The sequence below is a fragment of the Megalopta genalis genome, chromosome 2 (genome assembly GCF_051020955.1).
Source record: "Megalopta genalis isolate 19385.01 chromosome 2, iyMegGena1_principal, whole genome shotgun sequence".
NCBI lineage: Eukaryota > Metazoa > Arthropoda > Insecta > Hymenoptera > Halictidae > Megalopta > Megalopta genalis.
Genome location: NC_135014.1, coordinates 30,698,831 through 30,711,083, shown reverse-complemented (window position 1 = coordinate 30,711,083; position 12,253 = coordinate 30,698,831). Strand labels below are relative to the sequence as shown.

The 12,253-nt window shown below is 44.8% G+C and overlaps 1 protein-coding gene across 1 annotated transcript; it reads right to left on the bottom strand.

The window, feature by feature from the left end:
* Window positions 1–6,306: 6,306 nt before the first annotated feature.
* On the bottom strand, window positions 6,307–12,214 carry LOC117229810 (mutS protein homolog 4). Its single transcript, XM_033486622.2, has 16 exons — window positions 11,939–12,214; window positions 11,670–11,823; window positions 11,415–11,485; window positions 11,180–11,328; window positions 10,908–11,101; window positions 10,528–10,649; window positions 10,246–10,463; window positions 9,969–10,166; window positions 9,700–9,886; window positions 9,442–9,581; window positions 9,249–9,352; window positions 8,918–9,137; window positions 8,623–8,838; window positions 8,336–8,544; window positions 7,534–7,726; window positions 6,307–7,474 (listed from the first exon to the last, which is right to left on the bottom strand). Exons 1-16 carry the CDS (start codon window positions 12,048–12,050, stop codon window positions 6,536–6,538), a joined length of 3,426 nt encoding a protein of 1,141 aa, XP_033342513.2. The 5' UTR covers window positions 12,051–12,214; the 3' UTR covers window positions 6,307–6,535.
* Window positions 12,215–12,253: the final 39 nt, after the last annotated feature.

Here is a 12,253-nt window from a genome sequence, read left to right as displayed (position 1 = left end):
GTCGTCGCGACGCTAATTCAATGAACAGAGATGCAAAAGCGAGTGGACTTTGATGATCTTCGAAAATTTCAAACTTGAAACGCGAGCGTACTTAGTCGCAACGCTATCTTTGACGCTTCTTGCATGTCGAACCAAATGAAATCGCGAATCTTTCATTCGCGACGCTATACTTTGAATAATTAATTTCGATGCTAATGATAATCGCGATGGTTTTATTCGCGACGCTAATTTTCATCTCTGTTAAAAATGAAGCGAAACAACGCGAGATTATTTCGCAACGCTATTGCAAGTCGCGGATGTGTCCATCTGCGCTGATCGTTGGGGCGGCAAAGCCTGCCCAAATACTACTACTACTACAAGAACTACTATTACTATTGCAGCGAGTACAGTGACCAATTAACAATACATATACATAATAATATACATGATAATATACACCATAAGTTTTGTCTTACGATAGTATTAACCTGAAAATAAAGAATCTGAAAATAAAGAACCTGAAAATCCTAGCTAAAATGGGGTTATTAGTTTCGAATTATTCTTCAAAATTAATCTGTTTCGATGACTACGCGTGAATTTAATTGCTCGAGAAGTAACGGCAATAGCAATGGCAAAAAAGTAATGGAAGTAACGATGATAGAGGTATTGGCGAGGGTAACGGCAATAGTAATGTCAAAAATTTAATGGAAGTAACAATGACAGAAGTATTGGCAAGGGTAACGGCAATTGAATTCGAACGGAAAACGCAAGTCATTGAAAAGAATACATCCTAACTAAATATACAATAGAATTCGCAACAAGTATGTGGTCACTGTACTCGAAAAAATTGAGAGAACTACTGGTCAAATAAGATCGACTTACATTTCGATGCGATGTTGGTCCTGGAATTTGTAGTAGGAAGAAGTAGAAGAGAGTAGCAGCGTAGAGAGAGTAGCAGCGTAGAGAGAGTAGCAGCGTAGAGAGAGTAGCAGCGTAGAGAGAGTAGCAGCATAGAAAGAGTAGCAGCGTAGAGAGAGTAGCATCATCAAGAAGTGTCCAAGTTTTCATAGCACACGCATTTAAGATTTCAATCGAAAATATTAATTTCCATTCGCGGAAAATATTTAGAAATTATCGGAAACCATTTGGAAATTCGCGTTGAAATTAGAGATACGATTTTGACAAATAACTATTAATAATTTTACCGACTGTTAAGTAAATTTAGATTCGAATTAGATAGAAAATTAATTAACATCGATTTTAGAAGGAAGCAGAACGAATTTTGATTAACAATAAACTTTCCGAAAAATAAAATTTATTGTGCACTGTCTGACACGTGTGAAAATATCCAATTTACTTCGATTCTGTACACTTTCTGTTATATTCTGCTATAGTAGTTGTTCCAACAATTAATTAAGTAATTTAACGCAATAACGTTCCTTGAAAATTATATTATATCTTTATTCTTAACAATTTAATTTATAATAATATCACTTTTGCAAGAGCTTTCCTCAAATGCAACTGATTCTTCCACTAAACGAGTAACGACTAATCGAGCAATGACATTGAGCCGAGCGAGCACGAAGGGTACACCCCCCGCCCCCCCCCCCAATGACTTTGACAATCGACATTATTGGAAGAGCTGTCTTGAAACACGTCTGATTCCACCATTAGTCAAGTCCCGACTGATTGAGCTTTGACATTCAGCCGAGCGAGCACGAAGGGTACACCCCCCCTCCCCCCCAATGACTTTGACGATCGACATTATTGGAAGAGCTGTCTTGAAACACGTCTGATTCCACCATTAGTCAAGTCCCGACTGATTGAGCTTTGACATTCAGCCGAGCGAGCACGAAGGGTACACCCCCCCACCCCCCCAATGACTTTGACGATCGACGACATTATTGGAAGAGCTGTCTTGAAACACGTCTGATTCCACCATTAGTCAAGTCCCGACTGATTGAGCTTTGACATTCAGCCGAGCGAGCACGAAGGGTACACCCCCCCTCCCCCCCAATGACTTTGACGATCGACATTATTGGAAGAGCTGTCTTGAAACACGTCTGATTCCACCATTAGTCAAGTCCCGACTGATTGAGCTTTGACATTCAGCCGAGCGAGCACGAAGGGTACACCCCCCCTCCCCCCCAATGACTTTGACGATCGACATTATTGGAAGAGCTGTCTTGAAACACGTCTGATTCCACCATTAGTCAAGTCCCGACTGATTGAGCTTTGACATTCAGCCGAGCGAGCACGAAGGGTACACCCCCCCTCCCCCCCAATGACTTTGACGATCGACGACATTATTGGAAGAGCTGTCTTGAAACACGTCTGATTCCACCATTAGTCAAGTCCCGACTGATTGAGCTTTGACATTCAGCCGAGCGAGCACGAAGGGTACACCCCCCCACCCCCCCAATGACTTTGACGATCGACGACATTATTGGAAGAGCTGTCTTGAAACACGTCTGATTCCACCATTAGTCAAGTCCCGACTGATTGAGCTTTGACATTCAGCCGAGCGAGCACGAAGGGTACACCCCCCCACCCCCCCAATGACTTTGACGATCGACGACATTATTGGAAGAGCTGTCTTGAAACACGTCTGATTCCACCATTAGTCAAGTCCCGACTGATTGAGCTTTGACATTCAGCCGAGCGAGCACGAAGGGTACACCCCCCCTCCCCCCCAATGACTTTGACGATCGACGACATTATTGGAAGAGCTGTCTTGAAACACGTCTGATTCCACCATTAGTCAAGTCCCGACTGATTGAGCTTTGACATTCAGCCGAGCGAGCACGAAGGGTACACCCCCCCTCCCCCCCAATGACTTTGACGATCGACATTATTGGAAGAGCTGTCTTGAAACACGTCTGATTCCACCATTAGTCAAGTCCCGACTGATTGAGCTTTGACATTCAGCCGAGCGAGCACGAAGGGTACACCCCCCCACCCCCCCAATGACTTTGACGATCGACGACATTATTGGAAGAGCTGTCTTGAAACACGTCTGATTCCACCATTAGTCAAGTCCCGACTGATTGAGCTTTGACATTCAGCCGAGCGAGCACGAAGGGTACACCCCCCCACCCCCCCAATGACTTTGACGATCGACGACATTATTGGAAGAGCTGTCTTGAAACACGTCTGATTCCACCATTAGTCAAGTCCCGACTGATTGAGCTTTGACATTCAGCCGAGCGAGCACGAAGGGTACACCCCCCCACCCCCCCAATGACTTTGACGATCGACGACATTATTGGAAGAGCTGTCTTGAAACACGTCTGATTCCACCATTAGTCAAGTCCCGACTGATTGAGCTTTGACATTCAGCCGAGCGAGCACGAAGGGTACACCCCCCCACCCCCCCAATGACTTTGACGATCGACGACATTATTGGAAGAGCTGTCTTGAAACACGTCTGATTCCACCATTAGTCAAGTCCCGACTGATTGAGCTTTGACATTCAGCCGAGCGAGCACGAAGGGTACACCCCCCCTCCCCCCCAATGACTTTGACGATCGACGACATTATTGGAAGAGCTGTCTTGAAACACGTCTGATTCCACCATTAGTCAAGTCCCGACTGATTGAGCTTTGACATTCAGCCGAGCGAGCACGAAGGGTACACCCCCCCTCCCCCCCAATGACTTTGACGATCGACATTATTGGAAGAGCTGTCTTGAAACACGTCTGATTCCACCATTAGTCAAGTCCCGACTGATTGAGCTTTGACATTCAGCCGAGCGAGCACGAAGGGTACACCCCCCCACCCCCCCAATGACTTTGACGATCGACGACATTATTGGAAGAGCTGTCTTGAAACACGTCTGATTCCACCATTAGTCAAGTCCCGACTGATTGAGCTTTGACATTCAGCCGAGCGAGCACGAAGGGTACACCCCCCCACCCCCCCAATGACTTTGACGATCGACGACATTATTGGAAGAGCTGTCTTGAAACACGTCTGATTCCACCATTAGTCAAGTCCCGACTGATTGAGCTTTGACATTCAGCCGAGCGAGCACGAAGGGTACACCCCCCCTCCCCCCCAATGACTTTGACGATCGACGACATTATTGGAAGAGCTGTCTTGAAACACGTCTGATTCCACCATTAGTCAAGTCCCGACTGATTGAGCTTTGACATTCAGCCGAGCGAGCACGAAGGGTACACCCCCCCTCCCCCCCAATGACTTTGACGATCGACATTATTGGAAGAGCTGTCTTGAAACACGTCTGATTCCACCATTAGTCAAGTCCCGACTGATTGAGCTTTGACATTCAGCCGAGCGAGCACGAAGGGTACACCCCCCCACCCCCCCAATGACTTTGACGATCGACGACATTATTGGAAGAGCTGTCTTGAAACACGTCTGATTCCACCATTAGTCAAGTCCCGACTGATTGAGCTTTGACATTCAGCCGAGCGAGCACGAAGGGTACACCCCCCCACCCCCCCAATGACTTTGACGATCGACGACATTATTGGAAGAGCTGTCTTGAAACACGTCTGATTCCACCATTAGTCAAGTCCCGACTGATTGAGCTTTGACATTCAGCCGAGCGAGCACGAAGGGTACACCCCCCCTCCCCCCCAATGACTTTGACGATCGACGACATTATTGGAAGAGCTGTCTTGAAACACGTCTGATTCCACCATTAGTCAAGTCCCGACTGATTGAGCTTTGACATTCAGCCGAGCGAGCACGAAGGGTACACCCCCCCTCCCCCCCCAATGACTTTGACGATCGACATTATTGGAAGAGCTGTCTTGAAACACGTCTGATTCCACCATTAGTCAAGTCCCGACTGATTGAGCTTTGACATTCAGCCGAGCGAGCACGAAGGGTACACCCCCCCTCCCCCCCAATGACTTTGACGATCGACATTATTGGAAGAGCTGTCTTGAAACACGTCTGATTCCACCATTAGTCAAGTCCCGACTGATTGAGCTTTGACATTCAGCCGAGCGAGCACGAAGGGTACACCCCCCCTCCCCCCCAATGACTTTGACGATCGACATTATTGGAAGAGCTGTCTTGAAACACGTCTGATTCCACCATTAGTCAAGTCCCGACTGATTGAGCTTTGACATTCAGCCGAGCGAGCACGAAGGGTACACCCCCCCTCCCCCCCAATGACTTTGACGATCGACATTATTGGAAGAGCTGTCTTGAAACACGTCTGATTCCACCATTAGTCAAGTCCCGACTGATTGAGCTTTGACATTCAGCCGAGCGAGCACGAAGGGTACACCCCCCCTCCCCCCCAATGACTTTGACGATCGACGACATTATTGGAAGAGCTGTCTTGAAACACGTCTGATTCCACCATTAGTCAAGTCCCGACTGATTGAGCTTTGACATTCAGCCGAGCGAGCACGAAGGGTACACCCCCCCTCCCCCCCAATGACTTTGACGATCGACGACATTATTGGAAGAGCTGTCTTGAAACACGTCTGATTCCACCATTAGTCAAGTCCCGACTGATTGAGCTTTGACATTCAGCCGAGCGAGCACGAAGGGTACACCCCCCCTCCCCCCCAATGACTTTGACGATCGACATTATTGGAAGAGCTGTCTTGAAACATGTCTGATTCCACCATTAGTCAAGTCCCGACTGATTGAGCTTTGACATTCAGCCGAGCGAGCACGAAGGGTACACCCCCCCCCCCCCCACCCCAATGACATTGACGATCGACGATCGCGCGATCGACGGCGATCGATAATATCGATAACTGCGATTATTTCCAATTATTTAATATTCGCGATAATTTATTTTGCAATAATGCTATCCGGTGCCCGAAAAATTATTTCATCACTTAAATTGTTCGTGAAAAGTACCAACGAGGTTTAATTAACAAGAGAACAACGGTTGCAAAAATTGGTCGATGAGTTATTAAAGTTTCATTTTCCTTTAAAATTATATTACATCTTAATTCTTAATAATTTAATTTATTATAATTACACGCACTAATTTTCCTTTAAAATTATATTATATCTTAATTCTTAACAATTTAATTTATTTTAATTACACTTGTGGAAGAGCTTTCTTGAAACCCGACTGATTCCCACATTAGACAAGTTCCGACTGATTGATCAACGACTTTGACTCGAGCGTGCACGAAGGGCACAACCCCCCGCACAGACTTTGACGATCGACGATCGCGCGATTAACGGCTATCGATAATATCGATAATTTCGATTATTTCCAATGATTTAATATTTGCGGTAATTTATTTTGCAATAATGCTATCCGGTGCTCGAAAAATTATTTCATCACTTAAATTGTTCGTGAAAAGTATATATATACCAACGAGGTTTAATCAACAAGAGACTTTTAATTGCTAAAATCGGTTACATCGTAGTCTATAAGCGCGAATGTAGAGAATTATATAAATCACAAATACGTATGCGCGCATGTAATATTTTCTGAAGGAACGGAATAAAATGAAAGAAAATTCAGTAAACCTGACGATACGTTACAATTAAAATTATTCGATACGCATCGAAAGAATAATTGCACGTAATAAATATCAAAATAGTTTTACTAAATCGTAAGATCGGTTGATCCGTCCGGTTCGAAGATTGGCACTGTAGAAGGAGTAAAAATTTGAGATCTGTCGCGTAGGTCTACATCAAGATCGAAGTCGGAATCAGACAAACAGTATTCGTGTAGATTCGTGTTCGACAATTTTAAGGTGGATGATAGTGGCATGTGCGTCGGCAGCGAACTGGAAACGGATGTAAGCGGCTGGGACAGGGCTGCCGCCTCGTCGATGAACGTGTCGATCGACATGTTGGTTTTTTCAAATTGGTTGGGGGATTGAAATTCCAGATTATCGATCATGGTCGACGACGAGCGGAAGATCAGGGACCCGACTGAATTAAAGGATGGCTGACGCGATGCGTCGCGTTCGTCGAGGTCGAGATTACGATCGCAAGAGGAATCATTTTGAAACTGGGAATGTTCGCTTTGGTTCTCGACTGATTTGTTATCGAGCGTTAAACGATCCGGCGAATTAGAAACTTGAATTATTCTGGACGCCATACTCTGGCGAGACCGAGTTTCATCGATAGTACTTTCCGACGTGCGATCGTTTAAGTATAATCGGTCAGCCGTTGCTTCTGCAACAACTTGGTCGATATTATTCGCTGTCGGTTCAATTCTCTTTTCCGTATGTTCATTGTTAATAATACTTTCCGACGTGCGAGCGTTTAAGTATAATCGGTCAGTCGTTGCTTCTGCGACAACTTGGTTGGCATTATTCGCTGTCGGTTCAATTCTCTTTTCCGCGTGTTCATTGTTCTCGTTAGAGGCTCGAATTCGAAGATTCGATATCTGTTCCACATAATCGGCGAGTATTCCTCTGTAGTCGGAGTTTTCATTCCCGTCCTCTCTTTCAAGAAGCTGGTACATTTTAGCGACGATACGATAGCACGTGTGTTCCCAGGTATTGGTCTCGATTGAAATTTGATTAGCAGCAATCTGTTTGGAAGAAAGATGATCAGTACACGGTATTTAGAATAGATGCGAATCGTGCCTACCATTCGTTCTTCGGAAGCATATTTTCGCGCTTGTTCTGTGACAGATTTCGGTAGGTCCGACAATTCTGCTAAAACGATACCGTAATCGTTCGTGGTTGCCACACCAAGTTTGAGCCGATGTGTGTGCGTGTATCGATGCGAATGTTCGTCGTCCAGTGATGTTTCCCGCACTCTTATCGTTTCAAAGCTGTGGCTGATACAATTGAAAACGAATCTCGTAATTCGTAATCGATAGCTCGATATGCGTTGTTTTATTTACATAATTAATACGTAGTAGTAGATATATATAATACTAAGTAGTAGATTTATACAATCCACCTAGGCACGAAACGTATTCGTCCAGCATCGATCAGTCAAAATATTCTTTAATAAATTTGAATAGTATTCAGTCGTTCATAGATTAATATTCAGTTGTTCATAGACTGTATTTTAAGGTAAAGCAATGAAACCGAATGAAATCGAAATGCGGCTTCCCAACAATGAATAAACTTTTTTCTGCACGATATAAATCGAAATAGATATAGAATATTTTCTTAATTTCTCAATTGTCAGATTTCATGATATTTTTCATACATGTCTTCTCTTTATTACTAACAAAGCAACAGGCATTTCTAAGAAATAGTTGAAATTTAACATTCTTAGCTTCAAACTGTTCCTAATGATCTCCTGCATCAAACCTGAGAGTTCAGATTGCCATAACTATGTATGTATATCTGTTTAGTACCGAACGGTTACGTCTCGTGTCCGTGCGGATCATACAAGATTATATATTATAAAATTAAAGCTTCACAAAGTGGCTCACTTGGTCACGTTGCAGTACAAGACTGCTAGTCTAGTTAAATAAGCAAAATGTGTCGCGACAAAAACGAAAGCTGTCGTGTGTAAAAGCCATTCGCATATGGCCCACGCGATCGAAACACCTTCTCCGACAGCAGTTCCCTTGCACAGTTCGTCCCAAACAACTAACGATGTTGACGTGACCGATCTCAACATGTATTGTGCTTCTTTCATCTAAAACAGAAATTAAAACGAAAGAGAAAGAAGCAAAGAAATAAAGAATAAATGTAACGCGAACAAATTGGGACCAACTTCGAGAACGAACGTTGACGCATTGCATTCTATGTCGTCGCGGACAGCTATTTTGCAAAATATCAGATTCGTTAGACGAAAGGTCGCTCGTTTTGCTGGCACGAAGCAACCGATCTGTGCCATTATATGCAATAACACGATCTGCTTGAGATAAGTCGACTTGCCGCTCATGTTTGGTCCAGAAATTATGTGAAAATTCCAAGGTATCGATGCGCTCTGAAACGGTAAACAGACGCAAACATATTATTATAAAATTCTGTAGATTTAAAACGTTGGAATTGTATCGGAAGCATACAACGTTATTTGGTACAGGATCGTCGATACCGAAAGCTTCCAAAACCGGATGTCTGGAATCGAGTAATTCCAGCTCGGATCCAAACGTTGGCCTGACATAAGCATGAAGGGAACTCGTTTGAGCGAGAGAACTTATTACATCCAGCTCTGCCACGTCGTCGTTCAATTGAAACAGGCAATCGATGTATTCTCGAATACTTTGTAGCAAGTCGCAGAGCAGCCTGTCGTTGGGTAGGGTGCATACAGGTAGAAATAGAGGCATTGGCGTTTCCAACACGTGATTGCACGCTGCGCTTTCCAACGCGCAACGAAACATGTGCTCGAATACTTACACGTTGCTCATTAAATGCAATTCTTCGGAAGCGATCTTGCACTGCTGGCTCAAGGTTGTGAGCACGGTCGTGGTCATCGTGTAAGCTCGCCTGCTTTTCTGCACCTAATCGTAAACGTGTGAACTAATCGTGAACGCAATCGTCAAAGTGGAGAGATATAGGTATAATCGGAGCGAAGAAACCTGGCGCATACCTCGATAAATTCGGTTGGAAATTTCCACGTTTCCGCGCTCGAGTTTCGCGGAGGAATCGCTTGGATATGGTAGCCCCTTGTCCCGTTACATCCCAGGGATAGAGGCAGTTTGAATTTCGACGCCAAACTGTCCACCATGGCTGCCAGGACATGGAAATGAAACGAATAAATCAGTAAGCGCAGAAAACGATCTGCACGTTACAATGATCGTATTCCCGGAGAATGTTAATAGTTTCTCTACTTGGCCGCTCGACGCACATTTCATATCATCGATCAACTCGCAGTACGTTCGTCGAGCTATGTCCAATAAATCATTGATCCCTGCCTTGATGGCGAAGCAACGTTGCATGTTCGACGACGTGTATCCTACCACGAATCTCGCGTCCGGATGTATCGTTTCGAGGATCCGTTCCCTCATTAACCGAAATCGAGGATTCTCCAATCTCTAAGAAATTGTCAAGAGAATCGTCATTTCGAGATCATTGAAAGTCCCGGAAATCTTAAGTTTGTCGTTCGTGGGCAGAAACCTTTCGGATTTGTCGCAGAAGATCCGTCTGGGCATCTTCGAGGGCCCTCTCGAGCTCCGGAACGGTGTCCAACATGTTTTTCAAAAGAAGCACATAGTTCAAATTTTGCTCCGCGCATTGCACGCTGTTTTCATGGGAAATGGACGCCGTCGACAGACCGGCCAATCTGTCCGCGCCGTAAAGCCGGCGTACGAGCGGCTGTAAAGCAATTTAAAGAAGTACGCATCAGCTGGAACGCGCTTCCGAGTCGGCTAAACAGTCGATAAACATGCTCTACCTGAAGAATAATTCGTAACGAGCGATTCGTTACCAGCTCGGCGATCGAAGATTGCCGGTTAACGATCGCGCGCTCTTCGCATAGAGGTTGCAAGATGTTGGCACGCAACAGTTTCCTGCCCATCGGTGTCGAACAACGATCGAGGATTCCCAGCAAGCTAAGATTTCGTTGACCGGATTGCGACTGAACCAACTCCAAGCTTCGCGCGCTCTCCAGATCTATCGTTCGATCGAGAAACGATTGAAATTGCTGTCCCTCTCGTCGATGCCTCTTCGAACTTACCTATGCTGGTGGCATTTGGCGATCCTTGAAATTCAATTCGCATCGATCTCGGTGAGTAGATAATAAGGTGGGAAAATTCAACGTACTTCAGCAGAGCAGCGGCCGCGGCTAACGCGTAATACCTGCGAACAGAATACCGTAATGCCGTGACACCGGGATACAGTATTCACTCCGTAACAGTTACAATTTCGAGTCGGACGAGCGACAGTTACGGTAGAGGTACTACATTTTTGTTGTAGAGAAGTATAGCAATTGGAGAAGTAAGAGAAACTTAGGGTGTGAGAATTTTGTCAATTATGAGAGAAATCTTTTTTTGACAATTATGGAGAGAATACTGTAACGATAAAAGCGACGCGTAAGAAGTGCACGCAGAGATGTACTTGTGCTTGACAAAGAGCTCCACGGACGAATATTCCGCGGCGCACAGGGTTCGCAACCGTTCCAATCCGATCGTGTCGTTAAAATGCATTCGTGATATCGGTGTTGGTTGCATTTCCGGAAATTTGTCGACGATCAAACGGTGAAGTATATTCCTGTCGGCGACGCGTTCGCACATCGTGTCCGGCATTAAAACCTGCAAGCCGCGTCGAGAGCGCTAGAGTTAGAATCGTTCGAATTCTGATCACTTGGACTAAAAGAGAAAAATGCTTGCTTGAATCGGATCGAACACGTATAATTTGGTCAGGGTGTTCGTGTACGTCTGGGAGTCGCAGATCTGACAGAGAATCAAATGCGGACATCGGATATCCAACGCGGCCATTCCTACTTCGGCCCTCGCATCCCCTCGACCACTTGTCACCGCTGAAATAATCCGTGCATGTATTCCTATATGTACGCGTATCTTCAATTCACCAGAGAATCCAAGAGAATCGAAGGGGGACACTCACCGAGAATCACGCCGCCGGATTCAATCGTGCTCGAACCAATCGCTGGGGTGGTTTTCGAGCTTTTTCCGGATCTAAAGGGACCGGGTGTAACCAACGCAGAAATAAAAATAAATAAATAAATATTATATAATATTATATATTAATATATAATATATTATTAATATGTAATATTATATATTAATATATAATATATTATTAATAAATATATATTATAAATAAATATATTTCTCAAGAAATTTCAGATGTTTCAGTTACCTTGAAGCATAGTTGCGTGAACCGGCAGCTAAGAAAGAAGACGTTGAGCCTCGAGTTCTGCCTACGCTTCGTCCACGATTCGAGCTTCTCGAGTAACTCGAACTCGTCGATCTCCAATTTGTTGCTGGCCTATTGTTCGTGTTTAATTTCGATTCTAGACAAAAATACGACGCGCAACATTCAATGTACGTAATTGTGAGCAAAGACAGTTTTGCGCGCGTATGCAAACGATGCTAGCTTCGAAGGTATCGAAGGAAACCGATACGCACGATATTCTGTTGGAAAAGGTACGGCGAACGGTTGTTGGTCGCGAGTTCTAGTTTGATTCATCGGCCTCCCTCTCGGTGGTCGAAACGGCATGTCTGTTCGCATCACGTTCATACTTCCACGATCGAGGGAAACAATAAGCAGTGATAACGTTCACAGAGACTGATCTGTTCGACGGTCAATATCTAAGATTGAACATGGACACCTGGATCGAACCGTTCGATTCGAACGGTTGCAAACTTCGCAAGTAACGCCACCTGTCCGCCTGTTGGCCAAATTCGAACGAACGACGGGTACCTAGAAATGTGGGTCTGTCG